Source organism: Engraulis encrasicolus, chromosome 20, assembly GCF_034702125.1.
Source record: "Engraulis encrasicolus isolate BLACKSEA-1 chromosome 20, IST_EnEncr_1.0, whole genome shotgun sequence".
NCBI lineage: Eukaryota > Metazoa > Chordata > Actinopteri > Clupeiformes > Engraulidae > Engraulis > Engraulis encrasicolus.
In genome coordinates this window covers 36,492,377-36,516,738 of record NC_085876.1, presented here as the reverse complement: position 1 = coordinate 36,516,738, position 24,362 = coordinate 36,492,377, and the positions used below count along the sequence as shown (strand labels likewise).

The 24,362-nt window shown below is 44.2% G+C and overlaps 1 protein-coding gene across 1 annotated transcript; it reads left to right on the top strand.

The window, feature by feature from the left end:
* Positions 1–1,651: 1,651 nt before the first annotated feature.
* On the top strand, positions 1,652–23,546 carry cacng8a (calcium channel, voltage-dependent, gamma subunit 8a). The gene is made up of 5 exons (XM_063185854.1): positions 1,652–1,682; positions 11,345–11,575; positions 16,334–16,417; positions 19,233–19,373; positions 22,711–23,546. The coding sequence occupies exons 1-5, from the start codon at positions 1,652–1,654 to the stop codon at positions 23,544–23,546; spliced, it is 1,323 nt and encodes a 440-aa protein (XP_063041924.1).
* The last annotated feature ends 816 nt before the right edge of the window (positions 23,547–24,362 follow it).

The following is a 24,362-nucleotide window of genomic DNA, read 5'->3' as shown; positions in this document are numbered from 1 at the left end:
AGAGTAAGTACACAGAAGATGAGTACACACACATGCACGCATGCACGCATGCACACATGTACTATGCCTATGCACACACACAAACACACACAAGCAATTCTACACAACACTATACGCTGCCATGCATTGCAACCTCCATGTAGAAGGAAGCCATGGATGACTGGTGTTGCTTTCCCTGTTCCTCAGGGAGAGAGGCGAAAGGTCTCACCATCACCACCACAGCAGGAACGGAGCGTTCTTATTGGTCAAGGACCTGAGGAAGCCCAGGCAGACACAGCATTTGTATGCTGCTTGTTCACAGCAAAATGATAGCAGACACCTTTTCTCATCTCTTTTCTTCTCTTCTCTTCTCTTCTCTTCTCTTCTCTTCTCTTCTCTTTTCTTTTCTTCTCTTCTCTTTTCTTTTCTTCTCTTCTTCCCTCATCCTTAACATGGACAACCACCATCATCCAACCACCCCACCAGCACACACACACACACACGCACACACACACACACAAATACACGTACAGAAATACACGTACAGAAATACACGTACATACATGAAGGTATACACATACATACACACACACAGGCACGTATACATGCAGACACACACACACACACACACACACACACACACACACACACACACACACACACACACACACACACACACACACACACACACACACACACACACACACACACACAGACACACAGACATGCACATACCACCAACATGCTACAACATACGTACACACACACATACACGTACACTCTATCACACTCACAGACTTGCACCCAAATGCACACACATACGTGTCCTTCCTCACATACACTACACCAACCATCCACCATCCACCCGCCTCTTCTCATTCTGACTCTGTTCTCCACTTTGGAATCCACAGTTGCCATGGAGATGGAGAGGCACACACTCTTGCGCTCTCTATCTTTCTCTCTCTCTCTCTCTCTCTCTCTCTCTCTCTCTCTCCTTCTCCCCCCTCACCTCTCTCTCTCTTTCTCTTTTTCTCTCTTGCTCACACTCGTATACCCCCCCCCCCTCTTCCCCTTTTTCATACATGTCTCTCCACATCTGTGTGGAAGTGGGACGTGACATCAGTACGGGGGTTCTTGCTGTCGGGCTCACTCACTGAAGGATGACACCATGATGCTGGCTGTATGTCTGTCTTATTGACAAGGCAAAATGGCTGTTCTGTCAAGAGTATTTGAAAAGAATGAAATAGTAATGTGCGTGTGTGTGTGTGTGTGTGTGTGTGTGTGTGTGTGTGTGTGTGTGTGTGTGTGTGTGTGTGTGTGTGTGTGTGTGTGTGTGTGTGTGTGTGTGCGCGCGTGCGCGTGTGTGCGTGTGCGTGTGTGTGTGTGTGTTTCTGTTTGTGTCCATTTGTATGTTTATTTTCTCTCAGGGCCAAAGCAGGGATTGCTGCCATGAGCGTCCACTGAGAACCTATAGAGGAAGCAGAGAAGAGCTGAAAAAAATCCCTCCCACCTACGGGCAGAAAATAGGGAGTCACAGAGAGGAGAGAGGAGGGAGAGCAAGAGAGAGAGAGAGAGAGAGAGAGAGAGAACGAGACGGAGGACAGTCGATGGATACAACCTGGACACAAGAGAAGGCATACTCTTCAGCTAAAGGACAGCGGACTGTTGAACCATGGAGGGGACAGGAAGACACATGCCTCCAGGTAAAATGCACAATGTTGTCTGAGCACAAGATGGTCCTCCTTACTGACATTTACTCATTAGGCTGCATTTATGAGCAATGCAATTGTTGTGGTTGAAATGCCTGAAGAAAGCCCTAACATAATAACTACACGTCACGGCCATATGGCATACGAAGAGTTCAGATGCAAAACCCCCTAACTCCATTTCTGAAGACCTGCACTTCTATATTTTAGAGAACCCCGTTGTTGGTTTGGTTTACATTCATGTACTTGATAATACATACAAATAGTTATAATACATAAATAAAATAAAAAAATATGCAATTTTGATAGCTTTGTATTAAATAAAAATGGATTAAGATTATTTTCTGAAAAGGCACTTAGGGGGGTTTGCATCTGAACTCTTCATACACCGGATCATGATATATTTCCTGTATCTGAAGGCACAGCCCTTGGCATCTTTATTTTCTCCATGTCACTTTGGTCATAACTATTAGTACACGGGGGGATTGAAACGTTTGCACTGCCGGGTGGTGGTGGCTGAATTGGTAGAGGAGCCTTTTCAGCAAGTTGAAAGTTGCAGGTTCAAGCCCTGCTCCGCCTGAGCCCATCCATATGTCCTTGAGCATGTTACTTTACCCCAAAGTGCTCCTGGTGACAGGGTGGAACCCTGGGTGGAAGCCACAGCCACCAGTGTGTGCAGAGGCGCATCTTGTTACCAGGCTAGGCAGGCAGCCGCTTGGGGCCCCCAAGTCTATAGATGGTGAATAATAGCTAAGATTTTAAACTACAGTAGTGGTGTTTTGTTGCGAACGTTCATTTTCGCTTGGGGCCCTAACTAACCCTAGAATCGCCTCTGAGTGTGTGAATGTGAGTATGAAAGGGTCAATATGAGGCATGTACTGTATGTAAAGCGCTTCGAGGGCTCGAAGGAGTGGAGTAGCGTTATATACAGTAAATGCAGTCAGGGACGGATTAATGCAGGCTAGATATGGCTGCAGCCTAGGGCCCCCCATGTGCCAGGGGGCCCCTGACTGGCCAAAAGTGAAAAATTGCAGAATTATGACAAGATGCAATATTGAAAAAAAACATCTGTCATGTTTAGTACAGTTGGCAGACAAGTACTTAATTCCTAGCTCGTAATTATGATGATGTCTATGTAAATTTGTCCCAAAATTTGTCCCCCAGGGGCCCCCACAGAAACCTGTAGCCTAGGGTCCCCAGGCCATCTTAATCCGGCCCTGAATGCAGTCCACACAGTCCATTTACTTCCACTGCTCTGCACTTCTGCACTTCTTCGTTTGGCTCCTTTTTACCCATTTTAGCACCTGCAAAAACCTGCACCTTCCGAAACATAAAATAAGTTGCTCTTAGGACGCTCATTTTGCATTACAGTATGATGTGTTCATTCAGCTCTAACATACCTACCGTTTAATTACAGTAAAAAACTCAAATCTCAAGAGCCTGAATGCAGCATATGTCACTCCAGACTAGGGATGCAAATTATTTATTAATTCATTAATCATTAGTTGATAGCCTTATCGATCGACTTACGATTAATTGATAAGCAGCGTTTTCCCCCGAAATCTCAATGTTTTTCGAAAAAAAACCTACTAAATCTAAAAATGTTAATAAAAAATTGAGATTAAATGCCACATTTAAATTAATTCTATTTCAATTCATTAATCCAAAGGTGATTTAAATATTTCTACTATTCACACCCCTCTTCATACACACTCTTCACATGCCCATTTCACCTGGGTCTCTTGTCAGTTGAATTGTCGATTCATTGTGATTAATGTTTTTCAATCGATTAATGCATTGATCGATTAAAGTCGATTAATCGATTAATCATTTGCATCCCTACCCCAGACACCAAAGGTCAAGCAATATATATGCTTTATCAGGATAAAATGGATTAAAGTGAAATACATGCTCTGAAACAGACTGGTCCTTGCTGACATTCCATAATCAAACTATTGCCACCAGCCATGATGCCATGCTAATTTACTTAAAGGCCGCCTCTCAACGTCATTTCATTAATATTGCTGTGTTCCCCATTGTTATTGAATGTGTTACGCGTTGGTCCTGTTTTAAAAAACGTTCTGGTTGCTTTGTTTCAAGCCGTTTTTGCAAGCTAGCAAGGTGGCTGGTGGAGAAACGAGAGGGTGTTCCGGGTTTCTCGTGGAAATGCGTCTCTGATTGGCTCACTCCTCCTGTCCTCGGAGAGCTTGTAATGGGAAACAGAGTCGCCACTTCCCCGGGTGGTACTGCACTATAGGGGCGCCAACGGAGGCATGCAGACTCCATTCAGGGCTGTGCTCTTTCGACAGCGACCCCTAGGCGAGCTGCAGGCACGGAGCAACCAGAGTGGGCATGCTGTATGTATGAGGCTTTGTGCTTTGTGTGTATCTGAGAGTAGCAACCAGCTGATAGCTAAGCTAAGCTAGGCTTGTTTGAAAACAAGCAGAAACAAATTACTCGACATGTTTTTAGAAAAACCTTTGTGGGCAACACCTTTTTTCGACGTGACGCAACACAGAAAGGCTTTCGTGATTCGCTCATTTCTCTGCATTATTTATGTCAATTGGGAAACACCGGGAAACACAGCCAGGCGAGGTGACGCACCGCTATGAGAGCCTTGCAAGAGAGTTTAACTCCGATTTTCAAAAGGAGTGAGTAAAAGTGTTTTATCGGAAGTTGGCCTTTAATGGCTTGTGGCTTTGCTTGGTCACAATCCCTGGTGCTATACAAAAAAAGTGGTGTTTTTTGAAAAAAGGTTTACAGACTACTTTGGGTTTTTCTTCTTAAAGTTTTTTTTTTAGAAACGTCATCATGCCAATGAATGAACAAAAAGAAAAAAAGAACTTAAAGAAGGAAAAAAGCAAAGGAATGTGCAAACCTTTAAGCAAAAAAATCACACATAATGGCCAAGGCAACTCTGGTCATCATTGCAACTGTGGTCATCATTGACCAGTTTCATTGTGTTCACAAGTCTGGAAGAGGAGAGGAGAGGAGAGGAGAGGAGAGGACAGGCGTGGGGAGGAGAGGAGAGGAGAGGAGAGGAGGTGAGAGGAGAGGAGAGGAGAGGAGAGGACAGGAGAGGAGAGGAGAGGAGAGGGAGGAGAGGAGAGGAGAGGAGAGGAGAGGAGAGGAGAGGAGAGGAGAAGAGAGGAGAGGACAGGAGAGGGAGGAGAGGAGCGGAGGAGAGGAGGAGAGGAGGAGGAGAGAAGAGGAGGGGAGAGGAAATGGGGAGGGGAGGAGAGGAGAAGAGAGAAGAGGAGAAGAGAAGAGAGGAGAGGACGGGAGAGGGAGGAGAGGAGAGGAGAGGAGAAGATAGGAGAGGACAGGAGAGGGAGGAGATGAGAGGAGAGGAGAGAAGAGGAGAGGACAGGAGAGGGAGGAGAGGAGAGGAGAGGAGAGGAGAGGAGAAGGAGGAGAAGAGAGCAGAGAACAGAGGAGATGAGAGGAGAGGAGAGGAGAGGAGAGGAGAGGAGAGGAGAGGAGATAAGAGGAGAGGAGAGAAGAGAAGAAGAGATGAGAGGAGAGAAGAGCAGGGGAGAGGAGAGGAGAGGGGAGGAGAGGAGAGGAGAGGAGAGAACAGAGGACCAGAGGAGAGGAGAGGAGAGGAGAAGAGGAGAGAACAGAGGACCAGAGGAGAGGAGAGGAGAGGAGAGGAGAGGAGAGGAGGGGAGAGGAGAGGAGAGGAGAGGAGAGGAGAGGGGAGGAGAAGAGAGGAGAGAACAGAGGACCGGAGGAGATGAGAGGAGAGGAGAGGAGAAGAGGAGAGAACAGAGGACCAGAGGAGAGGAGAGGAGAGGAGAGGAGTAGAGGGGAGAGGAGAGGAGAGGAGAGGGGAGGAGAGAGGATAAGAGAGGAGAGGAGAAGAGTGGAGGGGAGAGGAGAAGAGGGGAGAGGAGAAGAGGGGAGAGGAGAGGCAGTTATTCCACCTTGGTGCTCATGGTCCAAGTTTTGCTAGTTTTTGTCTAACCCTAACCCTAGTAAAAAAAACTCCAGGCAGAACCGCAGCACCCTGGAATGCCCATCTGCCAAGTCTGGTAGAGAGATGGCTGCTGATCGTTGAGTAGGTTGGTGAGAGAAGACCTTTTCATGATTTTATGATTTTTGGCTATTATGTGGCCAGACCACCCATAATCACTGATTCAGAGGTGACAACATCCACAAAGGTTTTGTCACACATAAGAGTGGTCCTGACTGGTCAGGTGATAGCAGCCTCTGGCATGCTGTGCAGTATGTGATAATGATGATGATGATGATGATGATGATGATGATGATGATGATGATGATGATGTGCAATTTGTATCTGCTAGTGATGTTGGCTATGATTATGTCCCCTTTTTGAAAGTCGCTTTGGTTATAAAGTGTCTGCCAAATGCAGAGTAATGTAATGTAATGTTTGTGGGGATGATGACAGTGATAAGAGTTTGCGAGATATTGAAGTAAACTTCGGTTACACTTTACTTGACGTGTTGCTGCATAACACATTTATAGCAGCTGTTATACACTTTGCATGAAGGATTCGAGACTGTTTCATAAGACATTCATACCAAACCTTTCATAGACATGGAAGACAAAAGGACAGTAACTTGTCAAAATCGGAAATCATTGAGGGTTCAGAACAAAACCCGCAATGCTGCTTTGTTTAACTTTTTTTTTGGACAGGTTGCTGTCCTTCCGTCCGCTAGGTTCATGAAAGGTTTGGTATGAATGGGTCATGAAACAATCATAAATGCTTCATGCAGACTTAATAATAGCTGCTATGAATGTGTTGTGCAGGAACACGTCAAGTAAAGTGTTACCTAAACTTCTGTTGTCAATGGCATCTTGCGACGTCATCACTAAGCCACAAACACAAGGGAGGGCGAGAGTTCGAATAACGGGAAGGAAGGAGCGCTCTCTCTGTGTCTGCGTCTCCTCTCTGCTCCACGGCACGCTGCCATGTTTGCTGACCTTGCTCTGCGGTCTCCAGCTGTGAAATCACTGTTGGCAAAATAAAGCCATGAGAGGAAAGTGGCCATGACAAGCCTCTTAGCGATGCCTGTAGTGCGGAGTGCTTGTAATGGACTATAGCTAACAAACATTTATACGTTGAGTGGCCACATACTGTTGTCAGTTGTGTGAATGGCTTTTGATATGGTCTTCCTTTGTTAAGGTTCTCCACTGCTATCTTTGTCAATAGTTGTGTTGTGCAGAGTAAGGTCTGTTGCCATAATTAAAGTGTAATTTACCACTAAAACATATGGGCCCTATTGATGTGTTTATGATTATTCCACCCATTTTCCACACAGTCTCCCATGCCACAAATGGTCATTATCATCCGGTCACTTTTTATAAGTAAGTAGGCTAAGTACGTAAGTGAGTAAGTAGGTTTAAATATTTACCTTTATAAGTATGTCAGTAGGCCTATAATGAATGTTCATGCCAAAAAGAATCAGTTTACTCTGCATTCAAGCTGAAATACAGATGCACATTATCACCTACGGTTTTTGTAACAGTTTATGGTCATGCGAGGACATCAGAAAAGAGACTTCATGGAATTTCTGAAAAAGTAAGCAAATCATTTCATTAGCTTGTTTAATTAATTCCACACAGCAAATGGAGCTAAGCCTAAGCAAAGCCAACCGTTCAGGGGTGACTTCCAAACAAAACAGCAGTGTGTTGTGTATTGTGTATTACGTTTGCAATGACAGTAAAATTACTAGAGAGAGGGAGAGAGTAGGAGAGAAAGAGACCGAGAGGAAAAAGAGAAGAGCAGGCAGAAAAGGCAGTAGCCTACGTGCAATGCTAGTTGCCATGGAAACAGACAACCTTTTGACCTCCTGGGCTCATTGTGTGTTTAGCGTCCCCCTTGAAAGCTCGCCCATGCACTCGCCTCGCCTCGCCAGCGCTGCCCGACCTCCTCTGTAGCTCTGCCCTCCTCCTCTGTGCCAACACTGCCCAGGTCCCCTTGTCCCCCTCACTTGCCCGCCACTCACAACCACAGAATAGCATTTTCACAGGCCAAGTGCTGATGCCATCATTATTTTTCTCTGGTTTGGTCTTTGTTTTCTGGGATGCATGGTTGTTTTATATTTTTTTCATTTCTAGGAAATGTTTCCATCTTTAGGTACGCTGTGCACAATTTTTAGTTGTTTATTTCCAGAATTTATGCTACCCATTCACTAATGTTACCTTTTTCATGAATACTTACCACCACCATCAAATTCTAAGTATTCATTATGACTGGAAAAAATGCACTTTTCATACATGTAAAGGGGCATCCTCTCCATGGTCCGCCATTTTGAAAGTCCAGAAATAGCCATTTAGCCGCAATAATGACTGTACTTGGGCCATACTAGAAAATATTAGTTTATTACTTAGCAAACTTTCGTGCGAAGATCGAATTTGGCAACAGGCAACACAGTTTCAATGAGCAGCATAGTTGCAGTACCTTTTTGACCATTTCCTGCACAGTGTCCCTTTAATCTATCGTTTCAGTTTTGTAAGTGTTTTGTACATGTTGAGGTATTATTTTAAGTGGATGTTTTTGGTCCTCTGCTATCTATCTTCATCTTACCTTCCACCTCTCACTTCCACTTTCTCCTCTGCTGGTGGTTGTTATGTTTGTACATTTCAGGGGGATGTTGTGAAAATGTTTTTAATTTCAAGCAGATTACTTTGATTTTTTTCTTTACTTTGAGTGTGTGAAATGCTTACGTGCTGCCCATTCACAAACTTCTCATTTTGTCTTGAATATTTACGATCACCTCCGTTTATTTCCTTTACATTCTCGAACGGTAATTTTCTTTGCCATCTAGTTCCATCACTTTCTCACCATACAGTGCATGATTCAGAATTTCCCTTTTTGTTCACTATGATATGATAAACTCAGAATAGCTACCGTGTGAGTAGTATCCTATTGTCACTTCTGAATGCTGGCAAGGTTGAAGAAGTAAAGGGCAATCTTTCACAGTGGACCTTTAACTTCCACGTTCTCAAGCTGCCACTAAAAGTACTGGCGCTATCATTTTTCTGTGTTTTTTTTTCCAGAATGTTGTTGAATGTTTTTAATTTCAAGGGGATGTCTTTGCTTCTCTGCTGTCAGTCCTGGCATGCTCTGTGCACTCAAATTGCCTTCCAAGTTCCTTCTGCTCTCTCTCTCTCTCTCTCTCTCTCTCTCTCTCTCTCTCTCACACACACACACACACACACACACTCTTTCTCTGTCTTTCTGATGGTGGAATTCAATGCCACCAATTTCTTCTACTTTCTCTCTTCCTCTTTGGATATCCTTTCTGTCACCCTGATGCTCTTCTCTTCTCTTCTCTTCTCTTCTCTTCTCTTCTCTTCTCTTCTCTTCTCTTCTCTTCTCTTCTCTTCTCTTCTCTTCTCTTCTCTTCTCTTCTCTTCATCTCCTCTTTCAGCCTCATCTCTCTTCCTCTGCCCACCTTTCACTTCTCGTTTACTTTGCCCTATATTTATTTCATCCTCTTCTTTTTAGCTCCATATCTTTTTCATGTCCTTTCCTCTCTTCCTTTTCCCATGTTCCTCATCTTCCCCTCTCAATTTCATTTGCCTTCTCATGTCTTCCTTATAATTTTGGCTTCCTCCCTTTCTATTCCCTTTCACTAATGTTTCACTTTTTCTCTTGTATTCACTTATCACTTATTTACTTTTCCTTGTGTCATTCTTCCCATGTCTGCTCACTTTCTGGTATTGTATTGTATAAGAGTAGAGTAGCCTTGTTTATTTTGTCACATACAACACTATAACCTAGATTACAGCTTGTAGTGAAATGACTGATAAAACTCCACAACATGCAGAAAGGATAAAAAAAACGTTAACAAAAATACACACATTAGCTAAATGAGCAGCATAGAAAATGTCCATAGATGTCAGATTGTCCATAGATGTGTCGATCGGGGCGAGAGTTGAAGGCATCACTCTAAGCCAGTGGTTCCCAACCTTTTTCTACAGGGACCCATTTTTTTTTACCATTGTAACCTATGGTGACCCAATTGCGCAAGCGGCCGCACGAGAGGGAGTCACGTGATACTGTATATTATGAATAATTATGATTTTATTCCTCAATTTGTCTTCAGTCAAATATAGAATAACTGTTTAATGTATCACTTACATTGTGTTGCTTCCAGGCATATATTAGTTTAAATGCTTTGTCATTTATTCAACATGGGCTATATCTGGTATTAAAATTAAACCCATTAAACTCAAGAGGGCTTCGTGACCCGCTGTGGATCTTTGGCGACTATTGACAGTAGATATAATCATTGACAGTAAATATAACTGTCAATGTTGGCGACCCATAGGTTGGGTCCCGACCCATAGGTTGGGAACCACTGCTCTATGCTGAAAGCAGACAGCTGTGTGATGAGTGACCGGTAGGCTGCTGAGTGAACATGAGGTGCTAGATGAGACATAGAATACATAGCGGGTGGCAAAACCGTAGGCTCTCACCCCAGGCTGTTAATTGTGATGGTATAGGCCTACGATACCATGCTTTCTTTACATTCTTCTTCTCTCCTTCTGGCCTGTAGCAATGGACATGTTTACATGACGTTTTTTACCGTAATTCAGAATGAATAATTCAGAATTAAATAGTTCCGTAGAGTTTACATTGAACTTTCATTTCATTCTGAATTCAAAGCAGAATGAAGCTTTATTCAGAATTAAATTGAGTAAATTCTAAATTAAATGTCTCATGTAAAAGAGGTCAATGTGGTGCAAGCAGGGCATACAGGTGCTGTTGACCAGGGTGGTCAATGTTCACTGCCTTCATCCAGATGCCGGTCGGTGACCATCATTATATTACTGTAACCTGTCCTCAATTCTTTTCTCTACTCTCAGCCTTCGTTTAACTCAAGGAAGAGCGCGACACTGCTTCTTCACAATTCACCACTTTTTTCTTTTTCTTTTTGTGCTGACTTTTTTTCTCTACTCTCAGCCACCTTTTTCTTTTCTGGCCCCTTCCGGCCTCCTGCAGCCACTTTGCTGTATCTCTCTTCTTCTTCTTCTTTTCTCTAATATTTTTCTCCTCCATGCCTCTCTTCCACCTGGAAGACCTTGGTCTTTTCCACTGCCCTTCCTCCTTCTGCAGCTACCTCACTTATTTTCTTTTCTTTTTCTCTTTTCTTTTTTTCTCTTCTCTTCTCTTCTCTTCTCTTCTCTTCTCTTCTCTTCTCTTCTCTTCTCTCTAATATTTGCCATTTATTGTGTCATCCCCCGCTCCCTCCTGGTGGCTGAGGTGTGGTTATCCATTTATTTGCTCTTTTTTTTCTCTACTCTTTGTAACCTGTTGTTTCTTTCCTTCTCTCCTGGTAGCCATGGTGAGTTGTGAACGGGGCAACCAGTTGTTGTTGACCATGTGATGTGGGGGGCTTCTCCCGGTTAACCCCCACGTCTCTTCCTCTTCTCTGCTTATTTGTTACGTCCTTTTCTTTTCTCTTTGTAATCTACTGTCTTTACTCTCCTTCTCTCCATCCACTCCCTGGTGAGGTGTGAGTGTGGCATCCATGGGCTGTTGATTATGGTGGGGGTGTTTGGCAGCCACTCCTGCAACCACTGTTCTATGCCTACCTCACTTCCAGTCGTTTCTTGTCTTTTCTTGTCTTTTCTTTTCTCCAATATCTGCCATTGCTCGTCTCCTCTTCCTCTGCATCCTGCAGCCATGGTGTGGTGCGAGCGTGGCATCCAGGTGCTGTTGACCACGATGGGGGCGTTCGCCGCCTTCACCCTGATGACGGTGGCCATCGGCACGGACTACTGGCTGTACGCCCGCGCCTTCATCTGCAACAGCACAGCCAACTCCTCCACGCAGGACGACCCCCACAACAAGGACAAGAAGGACCCCGGCGCACTCACCCACTCCGGCCTGTGGAGGATCTGCTGTCTGGAGGGTGAGAGAGAGAGAGAGAGAGAGAGAGAGAGAGAGAGAGAGAGAGGAGAGAGAGAGAAAGGAGAGAGAGAGAGAGAGAGAGAGAGAGAGAGAGAGAGAGAGAGAGAGAGAGAATTTAGAATTTTCAAAGCACCTTTATACAGTAACTTTTGTTTTTTGTGATTGTCACTCCATGACACTTTTTGTACTTCTGTATTCCAAGAATTTGAGAGAGAGAGAGAGAGAGAGAGAGAGAGAGAGAGCAGAAGAGAGAGATAGAGAGAGGGAGAGTGTGGAAGAGAGAGAGAGAGAGAGAGAGAGAGAGAGAGAGAGAGAGAGAGAGAGACAGAGACAGATACAGAGACAGAGAGAGAATTTAGAATGTTCAAAACGCCTTTTTAGCTTTTGTTTTTTGTGATTGTCACTCCATGGCACTTTTTGTACTTCTGTATTCCAAGAATTTGAGAGAGAGAGAGAGTGAGAGAGATAGAGAGAGAGAGAGAGAGAGAGAGAAAGAGAGAGAGACAGAGACAGAGACAGAGACAGAGAGACAGATAGACAGACAGAGAGGCAGAGAGTTAACATAACAGGTTCACACACTCTGGCCCGGCAAGAGAAGGGAGAGGGAGAGCAATATTAAGAGAGAAAGTGATTGACAGAAGTAGATTTAACATAATATACGGGCTCACAAACCACAGGCCTGTTGATGGGCTGCCGACTGGGCAATTGCCTGGAGCAGTACCCGAGAGGGGGGCGGCACCATTGTGAAACTCCGCCCACAAAGACATTGCAAAAAATTGCAGGGCTGTGAAAGGGGGCGTGCACCGGAGGTGTCATTGTAGGATCGCCACTGGAGACAGAGAGAGACTCAGAGACAAAGAGAGAGAGACTCAGACATTGAAGTCCATGGAGGGTCTGCTGTCGAGGGATTGACATATCAGGAAAAATGGTGGCAGGGGGCAGAGAAAGAAAGAATGGGAGAGAAAGAAAGACGGACAGAGTGAAATAAGGACAGAAAAAGAGAAAAGGAGAGAGAGAGAGAGAGAGAGACAGAGAGAGAGAGAAGGGGGGGGGTCGGTTTACTTGTTTACTGTGCACCAATCCATAAAGGTCCCATAGGTTCAAGTGTCAAGGGATTTACAGTTTAGCCTTTGATGTGCTGAAAGGCAATCCAATGCTCAGGTAATATTGTGTACTGTTGTTTATTGCTTTGACAAATTCCCGTACAGGCTACGAAGGCAATCTCCGCCAGATGACAACAGGCTAGCCATAATCAATGCTATGAACTTCAGCAGACCCATATGGAGCAGACCATACCTTCATATACCTAGTGTATTTTCCTTTGTGTTTTTCCTTTATTATGAAGAGTGACAGTGAATGGGAGCGTGTCTATGTTCCCACAGCCCATTGGTCCCACAACCCATTGGTCCCACATCACTAAGATTTTTAACATTATTTTTAGGCCTATTGGTTCTCTTAGTTTACTTGGAAATGTGTGAACATGTAGTTGTAGAGCATAGGGCTTATATTTGAATAATTTCTTAAAACTGTGGGAACATGGAGCAGCAGGAATAAGCTGGGACCATTTGGGCTGTGGGACCAATGGGCCGTGGGACCAATGGGCTGTGGGAACATAGAACTGACCCCCAGTGAATAGAGACAGGCAAGTAATGGGATTTGTGGTATGGCGCCCTGTCCCTGGTTTTTCTTTTTTGAGATTTATAAAATCGAAAAATGTATTATAACTCTTTTTTGCATTTCTGTCAGGAGAAGTTGGAAATGACAAAAGGAATAAGTGACTATTTTGGTGGTGATTTTGGTGGTGATCTGGAGATTCTTCACCATTGCAGGATAGGGCGAATTTTGACATTCCAGTTTCTAACTCCACAAAAACAAGGCAGAAAGACTTGAAATTTTCTATCAAACAGCTTCCTTGGCAGAGGTACACTCTCTGAATACATTTATAGTTACATATTTATTCTCCCTTACTAAACTAATTTGTCCCAGATTGAATAATATTGAATTTGATTTGCTCAAATGCGCTCAAATGTTTATTTTGTCCTCTACTGTAGCTACATGAACAGCCACGGTTGGCTCAAGAGGTTGTGCTGTACGCTGCTGCTGCTGGGTGTTGGCCATTTGCTCTCCGCTTAGACTAGCTTCACGTAGACAGCCAGCATCAACCCATGTTCTGGATCATTATCCTCAAGACCTCATTCATCTCCTATTAGCGTCCGTTTGTCACTGTGTTCAAAGACCATATTAAAACTTTGAGCTCTTCCACGTTTAGTATGGATGAGCTGTGCTCAGGGCTCGGGTGTATTATATGGGCATACATACAGTGTTGCCAGATGTGTCTGACCAGATCCCGCTCAATTTCAACAAATTACATTGATTTCTTTGGGCATAAAACGGCAGAAAAAAACGTCATACGACCCATTTTTCCCGTTTTAACCCGCAGACGGCCATCCCAAGAAGCCTGGCAACAGTGCATACATACAGCACACTGCCTGTCAGTTGCTAGCTAGTAGGATGTCATCGCCAATGAGCCATGGGGAACATCAGAGCAGACGTGCATGAGCTGAAGGACATGCCTCTTGTGCGGCTTGGCTGCTATGTTGAGTGTGTGCTGGCTCATCATTGGGGATGAGAGAGAAAGTAATTTATCCTTCTTTTGAAGTTGCCATGTTTTCAATAAGTTCAACACAAAATGTAATGTTGTCCATACATACAACTGGAATACATTCAAATGGAAAATGGTATGTTCAAGAGTTTTTTTGTTTTTTTTTTAAGTTGAATGCATTGACACTGTACATCACTCGGTCCGTCTGTCCGTCCGTTGGCTTGTCCATTGGAAACTGGTTTGCTTTTTTAAGAGTTTGTTTGTACAGTAGGTCTGTTGGTCTTGTTTTCTGTAGAGAAAGAGGAGAGCTGTGTAAATTCATCAGTTAGGCCAGTGATTCCCAACAGGGGGTACGTGGACCACTAGGGGTACGCAAGCGCACTTCGAGGGGGTATGTGGAAAATATGACTAGGCCCAACAAGTGTATGAGACATAGTGACATTGTGATAGATAATAAAGAGCATGAGTGAGGGGGTACTCATAGTCCGACAAAAAGGCTTGGGGGGTACTTAAGACAGAAAAGGTTGGGAAACACAGAGTTAGGCTACTGGGTTTGACCTTGAGAAGGCATCGTTATGAAATGGCAACGTAAACACCATCTGCTGAGATGACTCAATATGGGTTCAAAGGTCAAGATGAAAGATCAAGGGCTCCTCTGTTTATCACATCAAAGCAGATGGTAAAACCTGACTGGAATATTACAAACCCAAACGTTTGATCAGTCAAAATGCATGATCTTCATACTCATGTTAGTAAAATAAAGAGCTCGCTTGCAAAACACTACAGTGCATGCCCATGTACAAAAATATTTGAAAATGATTTGATTTTATAATGATCCCCAGTTATTATCTGTAAAATCACTCTTTTGGTGCTGGCACTTGGAAGGGGAAAATCAGATAACATTAACATAGTTCCATTTGCCCCGATACTGGCAGAATCTTAAGATTTATGTAAACTACATTAAAATGAGTCTTGTAGTGAAAGGAGCTTTTCAAATGCAGTGCCACTATCATAGCATGAAGCAGGTCGGTTGAAGACACCGGCGGTGGACCAAGTACACCAACTGTGTACCTGAGTAAAAGTAGGCCTACAGATACCTTGCATTAAATATTACTCCAGTAAAAGTGAAAGTAATTTTCACCTCATGTAGAAGTACAAAGGTACCTGCCTTAAAAATAATACGCAAGTATAAAAAGCAAAATTAAAACAAGAGTTATGGTTCTGATGGATTTTTACTTTCACATCAACCCTCTACTCAATCACCATATTAACGATGAAACAGTGCCTTACTGTTTATCAAGCACAAAATACCAAAGTTATCTATTATCTTTAAGTAGGGCAAAGTGGTTTTGTATCAATAACACTAAAAAGCAAGTTTCAATACTTAATTATGTGTTTATTATAGGTAGTCAAAAATGAAACACTCTCGACATTAGGTCAGTCACAGATAATTGCCAATACAGAATCTATGCAAAGAACATAGAGGTAATACACCCCTTAACAAGATGTGTGGATCACAGGAATAAGTCATTAGAACATGTACATTCTTGGGGGCGATGTGGTGCAGCACGCTAAGCCCCCCACATTTGGGCTTGCATGCCAACGGGGACCCCGGTCCGAGTCCGACCAGGGTCATTTCCCAATCCTCCCCCGTCTCTCTGTCACCAACTCACACTGTCCTGTCAGATAAAGGCATAAAAGCCCCAAAAATATATATATTTTTAAAAAGAACATGTACCGGTACGTTCTTATCCCTTTGAAGAGGAAACAGTCAATCACATTTGCCGTTTCGCACTCAACCCCACACACCAAACTAACATTCACGACAGGAAGAACGGGACAGCAACTAATTGCGCGCTGATTGGTATCATGGTTCATCACGCTGCCCTTTGACCTTTCAGATGTTTATTTTAGTGTTGGTTTAAAAATATAAAAAGCAATGGAAGGTTAATGTACTGTGTAAAAAGTGATCAGTTTTGTTTTGAAATGTAGTGAAGTCAAAGTAGAAAATTTCTCCACATAAAAGTACTTAAGTAAAGTACAAATACAAATGCATGTTCTACTTAAGCACAGAAACTAATTACATACTTCACTACTGTCCACCAGTGGTAGACGGAGATACAGTTTCCAGATTCTCCCTCTTTTCCTCTCCCTTAGGGCTGAAAAGAGGGGTGTGCTCCCAGATCAATCACTTCCCGGAAGATGCTGACTATGACCAGGATTCCGCAGAATACCTCTTACGTAAGTCTCCTGTGTGTGTGTGTGTGTGTGTGTGTGTGTGTGTGTGTGTGTGTGTGTGTGTGTGTGTGTGTGTGTGTGTGTGTGTGTGTGTGTGTGTGTGTGTGTGTGTGTGTGTGTGTGTGTGTGTGTTGTTGGACCGAGTTTTAAAAGAAAGGCAGTTTCTGCAATGAAAGCTACTTTGCAGAACAATTACTCTATCTTTGTATTCACACATGACACGTCTTTCCCATTCTACGCATTTGTTCTGCTTTCTACGTTCCATCACTCTTCCGTTCCGTTCCGTACCTTAACAATCCTCCCATCTTCATCTCAGTCATCCCTTTTTCATAATTCAGTTTGTCTTCACATGCAGTATTTCCCAAGATGTTCACTACTTTATTGCCTTTGTTCTCTGACTTATTTCCTTTGTTCTTAGTCTGATAGACCACCTTGAATTCCCAAGATGCCTAGCCTATGTGGAATCAAAAAGTTTCAAGAAAGTTCAGCCAAGTGTGACGGTACATGCACACTGCCTGCGAGGGGCGTAGGCGAAACGTGTCCGGATGTTTCCATGCTGCTCAGTCCGAAACAGTTATGCAGCATTCAGACCAAGAGCGAATTACGCTGCCTGGTAGCTGATGTAGCAGAAGAAGTTTCGCCTTGAATTTGCTGCATTCGCTCTGGACACGTCATTGACATGTTTGATTTAGCTAATCACATAACGGCTTTCGCTTGACAGCCTGGGACATTCTGAGATGTGAACACTCCAATTGGTTTTGGCCGAATCGCATCATATCTCATTACCATAAGATTAGCTTGACTTTAATCGTTAAAATTCGCTCTGGTCGCTCAGTTCCCTTTGCGTCTGGCGAATTCGCTCTGGTAGCGCTGGTCGTGCACCCTCCATAGAGAAATAATGACTTCCGTTGCTCCGTTCGCGTTGGTTGCTACTGGTGTGAACAAGGCATTAGAATACATGACAACAGATTATTCCTTGCACACTGAAGCACGGTGTCAAGAGCACAGACGGGGCCCTGAGCAGGAGCACAGACATGTCCTTGTTGCTACTTGAAAATAGAATGTGAGTCTATTTTCCTCCGCGGGCGTGTACGTGCTATGGACGGGCTCCCATTGAAAATGACAGCCCAAGCGAAGACCTGTTGAATTAATTAATAGCACAGACAGGCGTACAGTAGGACCTCTACTCTGAATCTATTGTATGAATAATCGGCCACGTTTATTGTTGTATATCCACAAAATATCTTTGTAGCAAGGTCTCTGTAGCAATCCCCTCTCCAAATACTTCACAACTCCAGTCCCCAAGGACCTGGGCTATCATAGGCTATTAGCACAACACAGGAGATTTTATTGTGTTGAATAATTGGTCAATTTCATAACCTTTGGTCTGCAAATACAAAAAAACCCTGCATCTACCACACATATCGTCATTCATGTAAGCTGCCAATACATTTGCAGTTTAACAGCTAGGACAATCACATTTATTATGCGTGACCATGGCCATATGCACTTGAAATATGGGTAGGAGGCTGGGACTATATGCTCATTCCCGCAGATAGAACACGCACGTAGAGACTGTGAAGTGTGAAAGAGACAACTAAACAGCCCTCAAACCTTTCATGCTCACGCTGCCCCCGTCCCTGCGCACGCGAACCTGCAGTGTGCATGCAGCGTAAGATGAATTAAACACCTGTATAAAACCCTTTGACAATTGGTTGCTTATTGCTACAGAATATCAGTATTACTTAACTATTTTGGTCCACAGCAGTATTATCAGCTAATATGTAATTGTTGAAGTGTCTGTCTGTCTGTTGAAGACTAATGAAGAAGTTTATTAGGCGAACAGCGCGTTTCACTGTTGCTTCATCAGGTTCATTCTCTACCTCTCTCTACTGTACTGATTTACATTTTCACTCTCCTCAGTTTAAAACGCAGTACATTCACTTCACTACTATACCATTGGGAAGCATTTCTGTGACTGTTTAGTCTGTAAAAATCGGTGTATAAATACACTTAACTGATTTACGTCCCCTGTCACTTTATGTGACACCATGTGTTTTTAAAGAGGCTGCACTAGGTTATTTTTGGTGTTCTCTAAAATGTTCATTATGAGGCCCTGCGTGCCATGGTCAACCGGTAGGGCACTCGTCTGCCATGCGGCTTACCCGGGTTCGAATCCCGGCCCGGGTCCTTTGCCGACCCCTCCCTGTCTCTCTCCCCATTTGCTCCTACCGAATAAAGTAAAAAAAAGACCAAAAAAATCTTTCAACTGTTAATTGTGGGTTGCTTGCATGTTATGTGTGTCCTAAATGTTCTAAATGTTTTGTATGAGTGAAGCTCGCTTGACGGCAATTCAAATATACCTTTGGGTACCAATAAAAGTGATCTAATCCAGTGGTGCTCAAACTGTGGTACGTGTACCACTGGTGGTATTTGAGACATCTCTGGTGGTACTTGGAAGAATTCATTTTTTGTACATTGATTTGAAGGCTGATCAAGTTGTTGGAGTTGAGAATGTCTCTTTGGTCTCACATTTTGTAATATTGAATTGTACGAATCTGAAAACATAATGCAGAATAATACTAGGCAAGAATTTTAAAAACAAACTTGTACTGAATGTGACTGTAGCTGTTGATGCCATATGAACCTCTCCTTTATTGACTGGCAAAAGTGAATATGGCCCTTTACTGCGATATTCTAATGTTGGTTGTCAAGGTGGTACTCGGAGAGCTCAATATTTTCTCAGGTGGTACTTAATACAAAAAGTTTGAGAACCACTGACTAATCTAATCTAATCTTACATGCTTCCTCTCCTCAGGTGTGGTGCGAGCCTCCAGCATCTTCCCCATCCTGAGTGCCATCCTGCTGCTGCTGGGCGGAGTGTGCGTGGCCTCCAGCCGATTTTACAAGACCAAGAGGCACATCATCCTGGGAGCCGGCATCTTATTCGTGGTGGCAGGTAGGTGTAGGAATCTGAGGAAGACCGAGAGGTCGAAACGTCATTGCCATTAAATGAATGAATAAAAAGAAGAAAAAATAACTTAGAGAAGAAAAAAATCCAAAGGAGTGTGCGAACCTTTTTTCAGAACATACATACTCTTTTTGTTCAGCACCAGGGATTGTGCACAAGTAACTCTCCACAAACGGCAGGTAGGTGTAGGCCATTATTGCATGAGGCGGCTAAGAGAGGGATATAACTCTAGCCTGGTTTTACCAGACTACATTAATTACTTTGTAATTCACGTTCGGTCGGGATCCTCGATGCCCGGGAGCGCTTGGGTGGGAGGTGTGAGCTCAGCTCTGATTTGAAATGAGTGTTGCCCAATCGCTGAAAGTCGACGTTCATGGCGTATGTTAGTATGCGCCCAAGTGCATTAGCTTATGGGCCGGCGGCCGCCAACTAAACCCTCCGCTTAGCTTTGTGAGCTTACTCCAAGGTCTAGAGGACAAAAATGCAGAAGACACAATCAGGATCGCGGGATTTTCAGAGATGTAATGCAGTCAAAGTTTAGTGGAGAAGGGAAAAATAAGTCAAACGCTGCATTGGTTTCAGACAATGGCTGCTCGCATGGACTCACTGGTCGACATTGATTCTGTAATTTCAACTATATTTTCGAATCTGTAAATAGTAAAAATGGCACCTCATTAAACTTGTCAGACAAGTGGTTTCCCCAATCACGTGCAAGGATTTTGGAAATAAAACCACGCCTTCACAGACTTGCGATCTATATTGCGTATGGCATACATCGAGATGATTTTCGTGAAGCAAGGCGGAAGCCATTCATCTGGCAACAGGCAAGTAAGGCATAGAGGGCCAGTGGGGCCAAAATACATGTACACAAGGAGGTAAAGACAACAATATGGTAGTCAATATGGTAAAAGAAAAAGCATAGAATGAGTCACCAATGCAACAAAGTGTGGGCTCAAGTCCAGTCTCCTAAATGGGTGTGACATTGCTATCAAGCCCTATAGAGCTCGAAAGTCCCGCCCCTTAGTTCCGCGTTTCACGGGACCTTAGCTGACCATCTAACAACATGGTAGAGAGTAAATATCTTCTGATCTCAGTCATGATATGCGCTGGGCTACAAATATGCTGTTTAAGAGGCTAGATAAAGATTATTCATGCAGAAGTATCAATGTTTTGTTCCGAGGCCGTCGGCATGAAAAATGTGAAGAAACACAGCTTTCTAAAAAGTTTGGGGGTTCATACGAAAAATTAAGCAAAAATATCAGAAACAACATATATGGAGCCCGTGGCACAACTCGAAGGGGATCGAAATATCATTTTAATACCGCCATTGGATTACATGCTACGATTTTCGGCTAAAAACGCCGTTGAGGTCCCATGAAATCGGGGGAAGTGACGTCACTTTCGAGCTCTATATTCATTATCCTAGTCTCCTAGTCTCCTATAGGGACATGGCTGCCATAGTATGGCAGCTTAGAAACTTACATCATATTGTTCCTGAAAAAAAAAACTTACGAACCATGTTAATCATCTCTGGTAAAGACATAATGAAGAGAAAGGAAGCAGAGATAGAATTTCATAATTTAGGGGGAGAAAATGAAGTTAGAGAACTTGTGAATCAAGAAACAAGGGAACAGACAGTCATTCCAACTGCATGCCAGAATGTAGATTTTTTCACATTATGGCACTGTCATACACACATTTCTGTTTGTAATTGGGGTCAATGATCAATATATAAATTGAAACAAAATCAGCAGATACAATTCCAAAAGCAGACACTCTTCCAACGTCACTCTATTTTGTTTATCATAAATACATTTAATGAAAAGTCATAATGTTGTATGGCTCCATGATATGAAAAGTAATGGTGGGGTGGCGTCCGCGCCAATATCTTATCCTGAGCGTTTCCAAGGGCAGTATAATGAAAAGGAAGAAAGGAGTCGCACACTGGAGCTGAATGCAGAATCAAAACCTGTACTAAACAAAGCCGAAAAAGGTAAATAAAACCGACAGACAGGGGACAAACGTTTCGGGTCTAGCCCATCATCAGTGTTCCCAGTTTTGTGTTCCAGACATCCTCCCTCCCCCCATGGTTGTGATTGCAGTGCTATAAAGCTTTCTCCTCTTGAAAGTATTTCTTGGGAATTTACTGTGATGATGGAAACAGAATCACAGCAGGTATAAATTCCAGAACAATTCTGAAGTGTCTCAATCTCTATTGTATTATTATATTAAATCAGTGGTCATAACACGATGTGAAATACTGCAGCCCTTATTTCTCCTCGGGAAGTACAGTACGTACATTTCATTCTGGACATCCTCCTCCAAGGCTGTGATTGCGGTGCAATATAGGCTTTCCACTCTTGAAGGATTTCTTGGAAATTCACTGATGGCTTAATGAGGGACAGTAGTGAGAGCCCTTGGCAGTGCGGCCCGCTGTGTTGCCAGATTGGGCGGCTACTTGGCATGAGCGTCTGCGGGTAAAAACGGGGAAAATTGGCCATTTGGGGGGGGGGTTCAGCCGTTTTGAGCCCATAGAAGTCAATGTAATTTGTTGAATTTGGGCAGAATTTAGCGCATTTTGGCGGTTTTTGAGAACCTTTTGGGCGTGACTTGATCAGACACATCTGGCAACACTGAGAGCAGGCCGGTCGACTGTGGGCTATATGAGGACTGTAATGTGACTCACGAGTACTATATATGGAGAAGGTTGGCTCCGAACGTCTGGCCAGAGATCAAGGAAATAACATCAAAGGGGGAACTTGGCACTCACTCATTGGGTTGGAACGACTTTGACTTTTAATGTCCCGGTTTTTTTTTCTTTTTTTTTTCGTCATTTTCCTCATTTCCCCGTTTTCCTCCATTTTTGCTTCCGTCTCCGGCAAACTCACTCTCGTTCTGCCTAATTGCTGTTTTTCTCCTTCCCTGTTTCCAACACCACTCCATCGTTCTCTTTTCTTCCTTTTCTTTTGGTCGTTTTGCTTCAATCTGTATCTTTTGTTTTTCCTGGTCCATTTCCTTCTCTTTTTGTCTCAATCTGACTCTACTTTTCACTCCCTCCCTTTCTATTTCTCCCACCTTCAATCTGTTTCTCTTTCTCCATCCCTCTCTCTCTCTCTCTCTCTCTCTCTCTCCATCCCTCTATCACCACATCTCTCTATCTCCATCTGTTTGTCCACCACCCTCCATCTCTCTCTATCCCTTCATCTCTGTTGCTCTTTCTCTCTTTCTTACTGTTTCTGTTCCTCTCTCTCTTTTGCTCTCTCTCTCTCTCCCTATCCATCTCTATCACTCCATCTCTCCACCCCCCCTTCTCCATCTCCACCAGGCCTGAGCAACATCATCGGCGTGATCGTGTACATCTCGGCGGCGCTCAGCGACATCTCCCCGAAGAAGGACGAGGACAAGAAGTGGCACTACTCGTACGGCTGGAGCTTCTACTTCGGCGGCCTGTCCTTCATCCTGGCCGAGGTGGTGGGCGTCCTGGCCGTCAACATCTACATCGAGCGCAACAAGGAGCTGCGCTGTCGCTCGCGCACCGACCTGCTCCGCACCACCACCTCCGCCATGCTGCGTCTTCCCAGCTACCGCTTCCGACGTCGCTCCCGCTCCAGCTCACGCTCCACCGACCCCGCGGCGCGATCCGGGGAAAACTCGCCGGGGCCCGCCGCCAAGAACTTCGGGCCTCCCTTGGCTGCGGGTCCCCCGCCATTCTCCGTGGCCACCCTGCCCAACCCGCACACGCAGCACAGCAGCGGAGGCGGCGTGGGCGACATCTCCATGTACACGCTGTCGCGAGAGAAGCCGCCCATGTACGGCACGGTGGACCGCGCCAGCCTGTACCAGCTGCACAACTACTTCCCCACCAAGGAGGGCGCCAGCGGTGCCAGCGTGCTCATGACGGGCACGCTGCCGTCGCTCTCCAAGTCCAACCTGGCTGGCACGCTGCAGAGCGGCACGGCGACCCTCAACACACTGTCTTCCTCCGGTGGTGGTGGTGGTGGTGGTGGTGGAGGGGGTGGCGGTATGGGCCAGCAGCCTCCGTCCTCTACTGCCACCATGGAGCGTGACCGGGATCGAGGTCACGGAACGCTCGACCGCTTGGATCGGAAAGGAGACAGCTCTAACTCCAACACACTCAACAGGAGGACCACGCCTGTGTGACCACGCAGTAACTCTACACGGGGAGGCTGGGAAGAGGTGATGGGGAGGGAGAGAGGATAAGAGCAGGACCACATTTCTAAGACCACAACCACTCAACCAGGGGGGAAGGGAAGAGGGGGGGGGGTAGGTCAGTGAATACAACTTGAGAAAAATAAACAGATAAAATAGTAGATGGTAGATGAATTCATATCTACCTACAATATGATATACAATATGATATACAGTACACAGTATATCATATAGTATGTCTACATAGCAGAGGTGTGCATTTCAGATTTTGAAAGTATACAATCTTGTTACTGAACCAGTTTATTGTAATTAGCATAAAACATCAGCAAGGTAGATGAGCTTATTAGCCTTTGTCGTGTGACGTCAGACACCTTCTATTGAATGCATTTGAAGCAGGTAAAGGAGTATCTGGTGGCATAGACGAAAATGTACACTGCACTGTTTTCTATTGAATCCGGTCATCCTATTTTCTGCTTTGCTTCAAATAAGGAATTTGTCTGACGTCAAGGCTAATTAATTAACTCACCTGTTAAGAGCACAGGCACACAGAGTAGACATGGAAGGATAGCTTTCTCCAGTAGTGTTGGCCACCTTTGCTACGTACATATATTCATACTGTACGGCGATATCAACTTACATATCTATTCAGATAGACGTTAAATATAGTTAGAAAGGAAGAAGGGCTAGAGATGGTTGGTTAGCTTCGATTGGTTGGTTTACAGACACTTCAGAGACAGGAAGTAGATACAGTGGGGCGGGGCCTAAAAAAGGAGGAATTATAGCCATGGCTTGACCAATAGCAGAAGC

Excerpts from the sequence above, each read along its gene's own strand:
- cacng8a (XM_063185854.1), top strand. The coding sequence starts at position 1,652 with ATGGAGGGGACAGGAAGACACATGCCTCCAG. Across the intron at positions 11,576-16,333 it reads GAGGATCTGCTGTCTGGAGG|GGCTGAAAAGAGGGGTGTGC; the intron begins GTGAGAGAGAGA and ends CCTCTCCCTTAG. Across the intron at positions 16,418-19,232 it reads TTCCGCAGAATACCTCTTAC|GTGTGGTGCGAGCCTCCAGC; the intron begins GTAAGTCTCCTG and ends TCCTCTCCTCAG.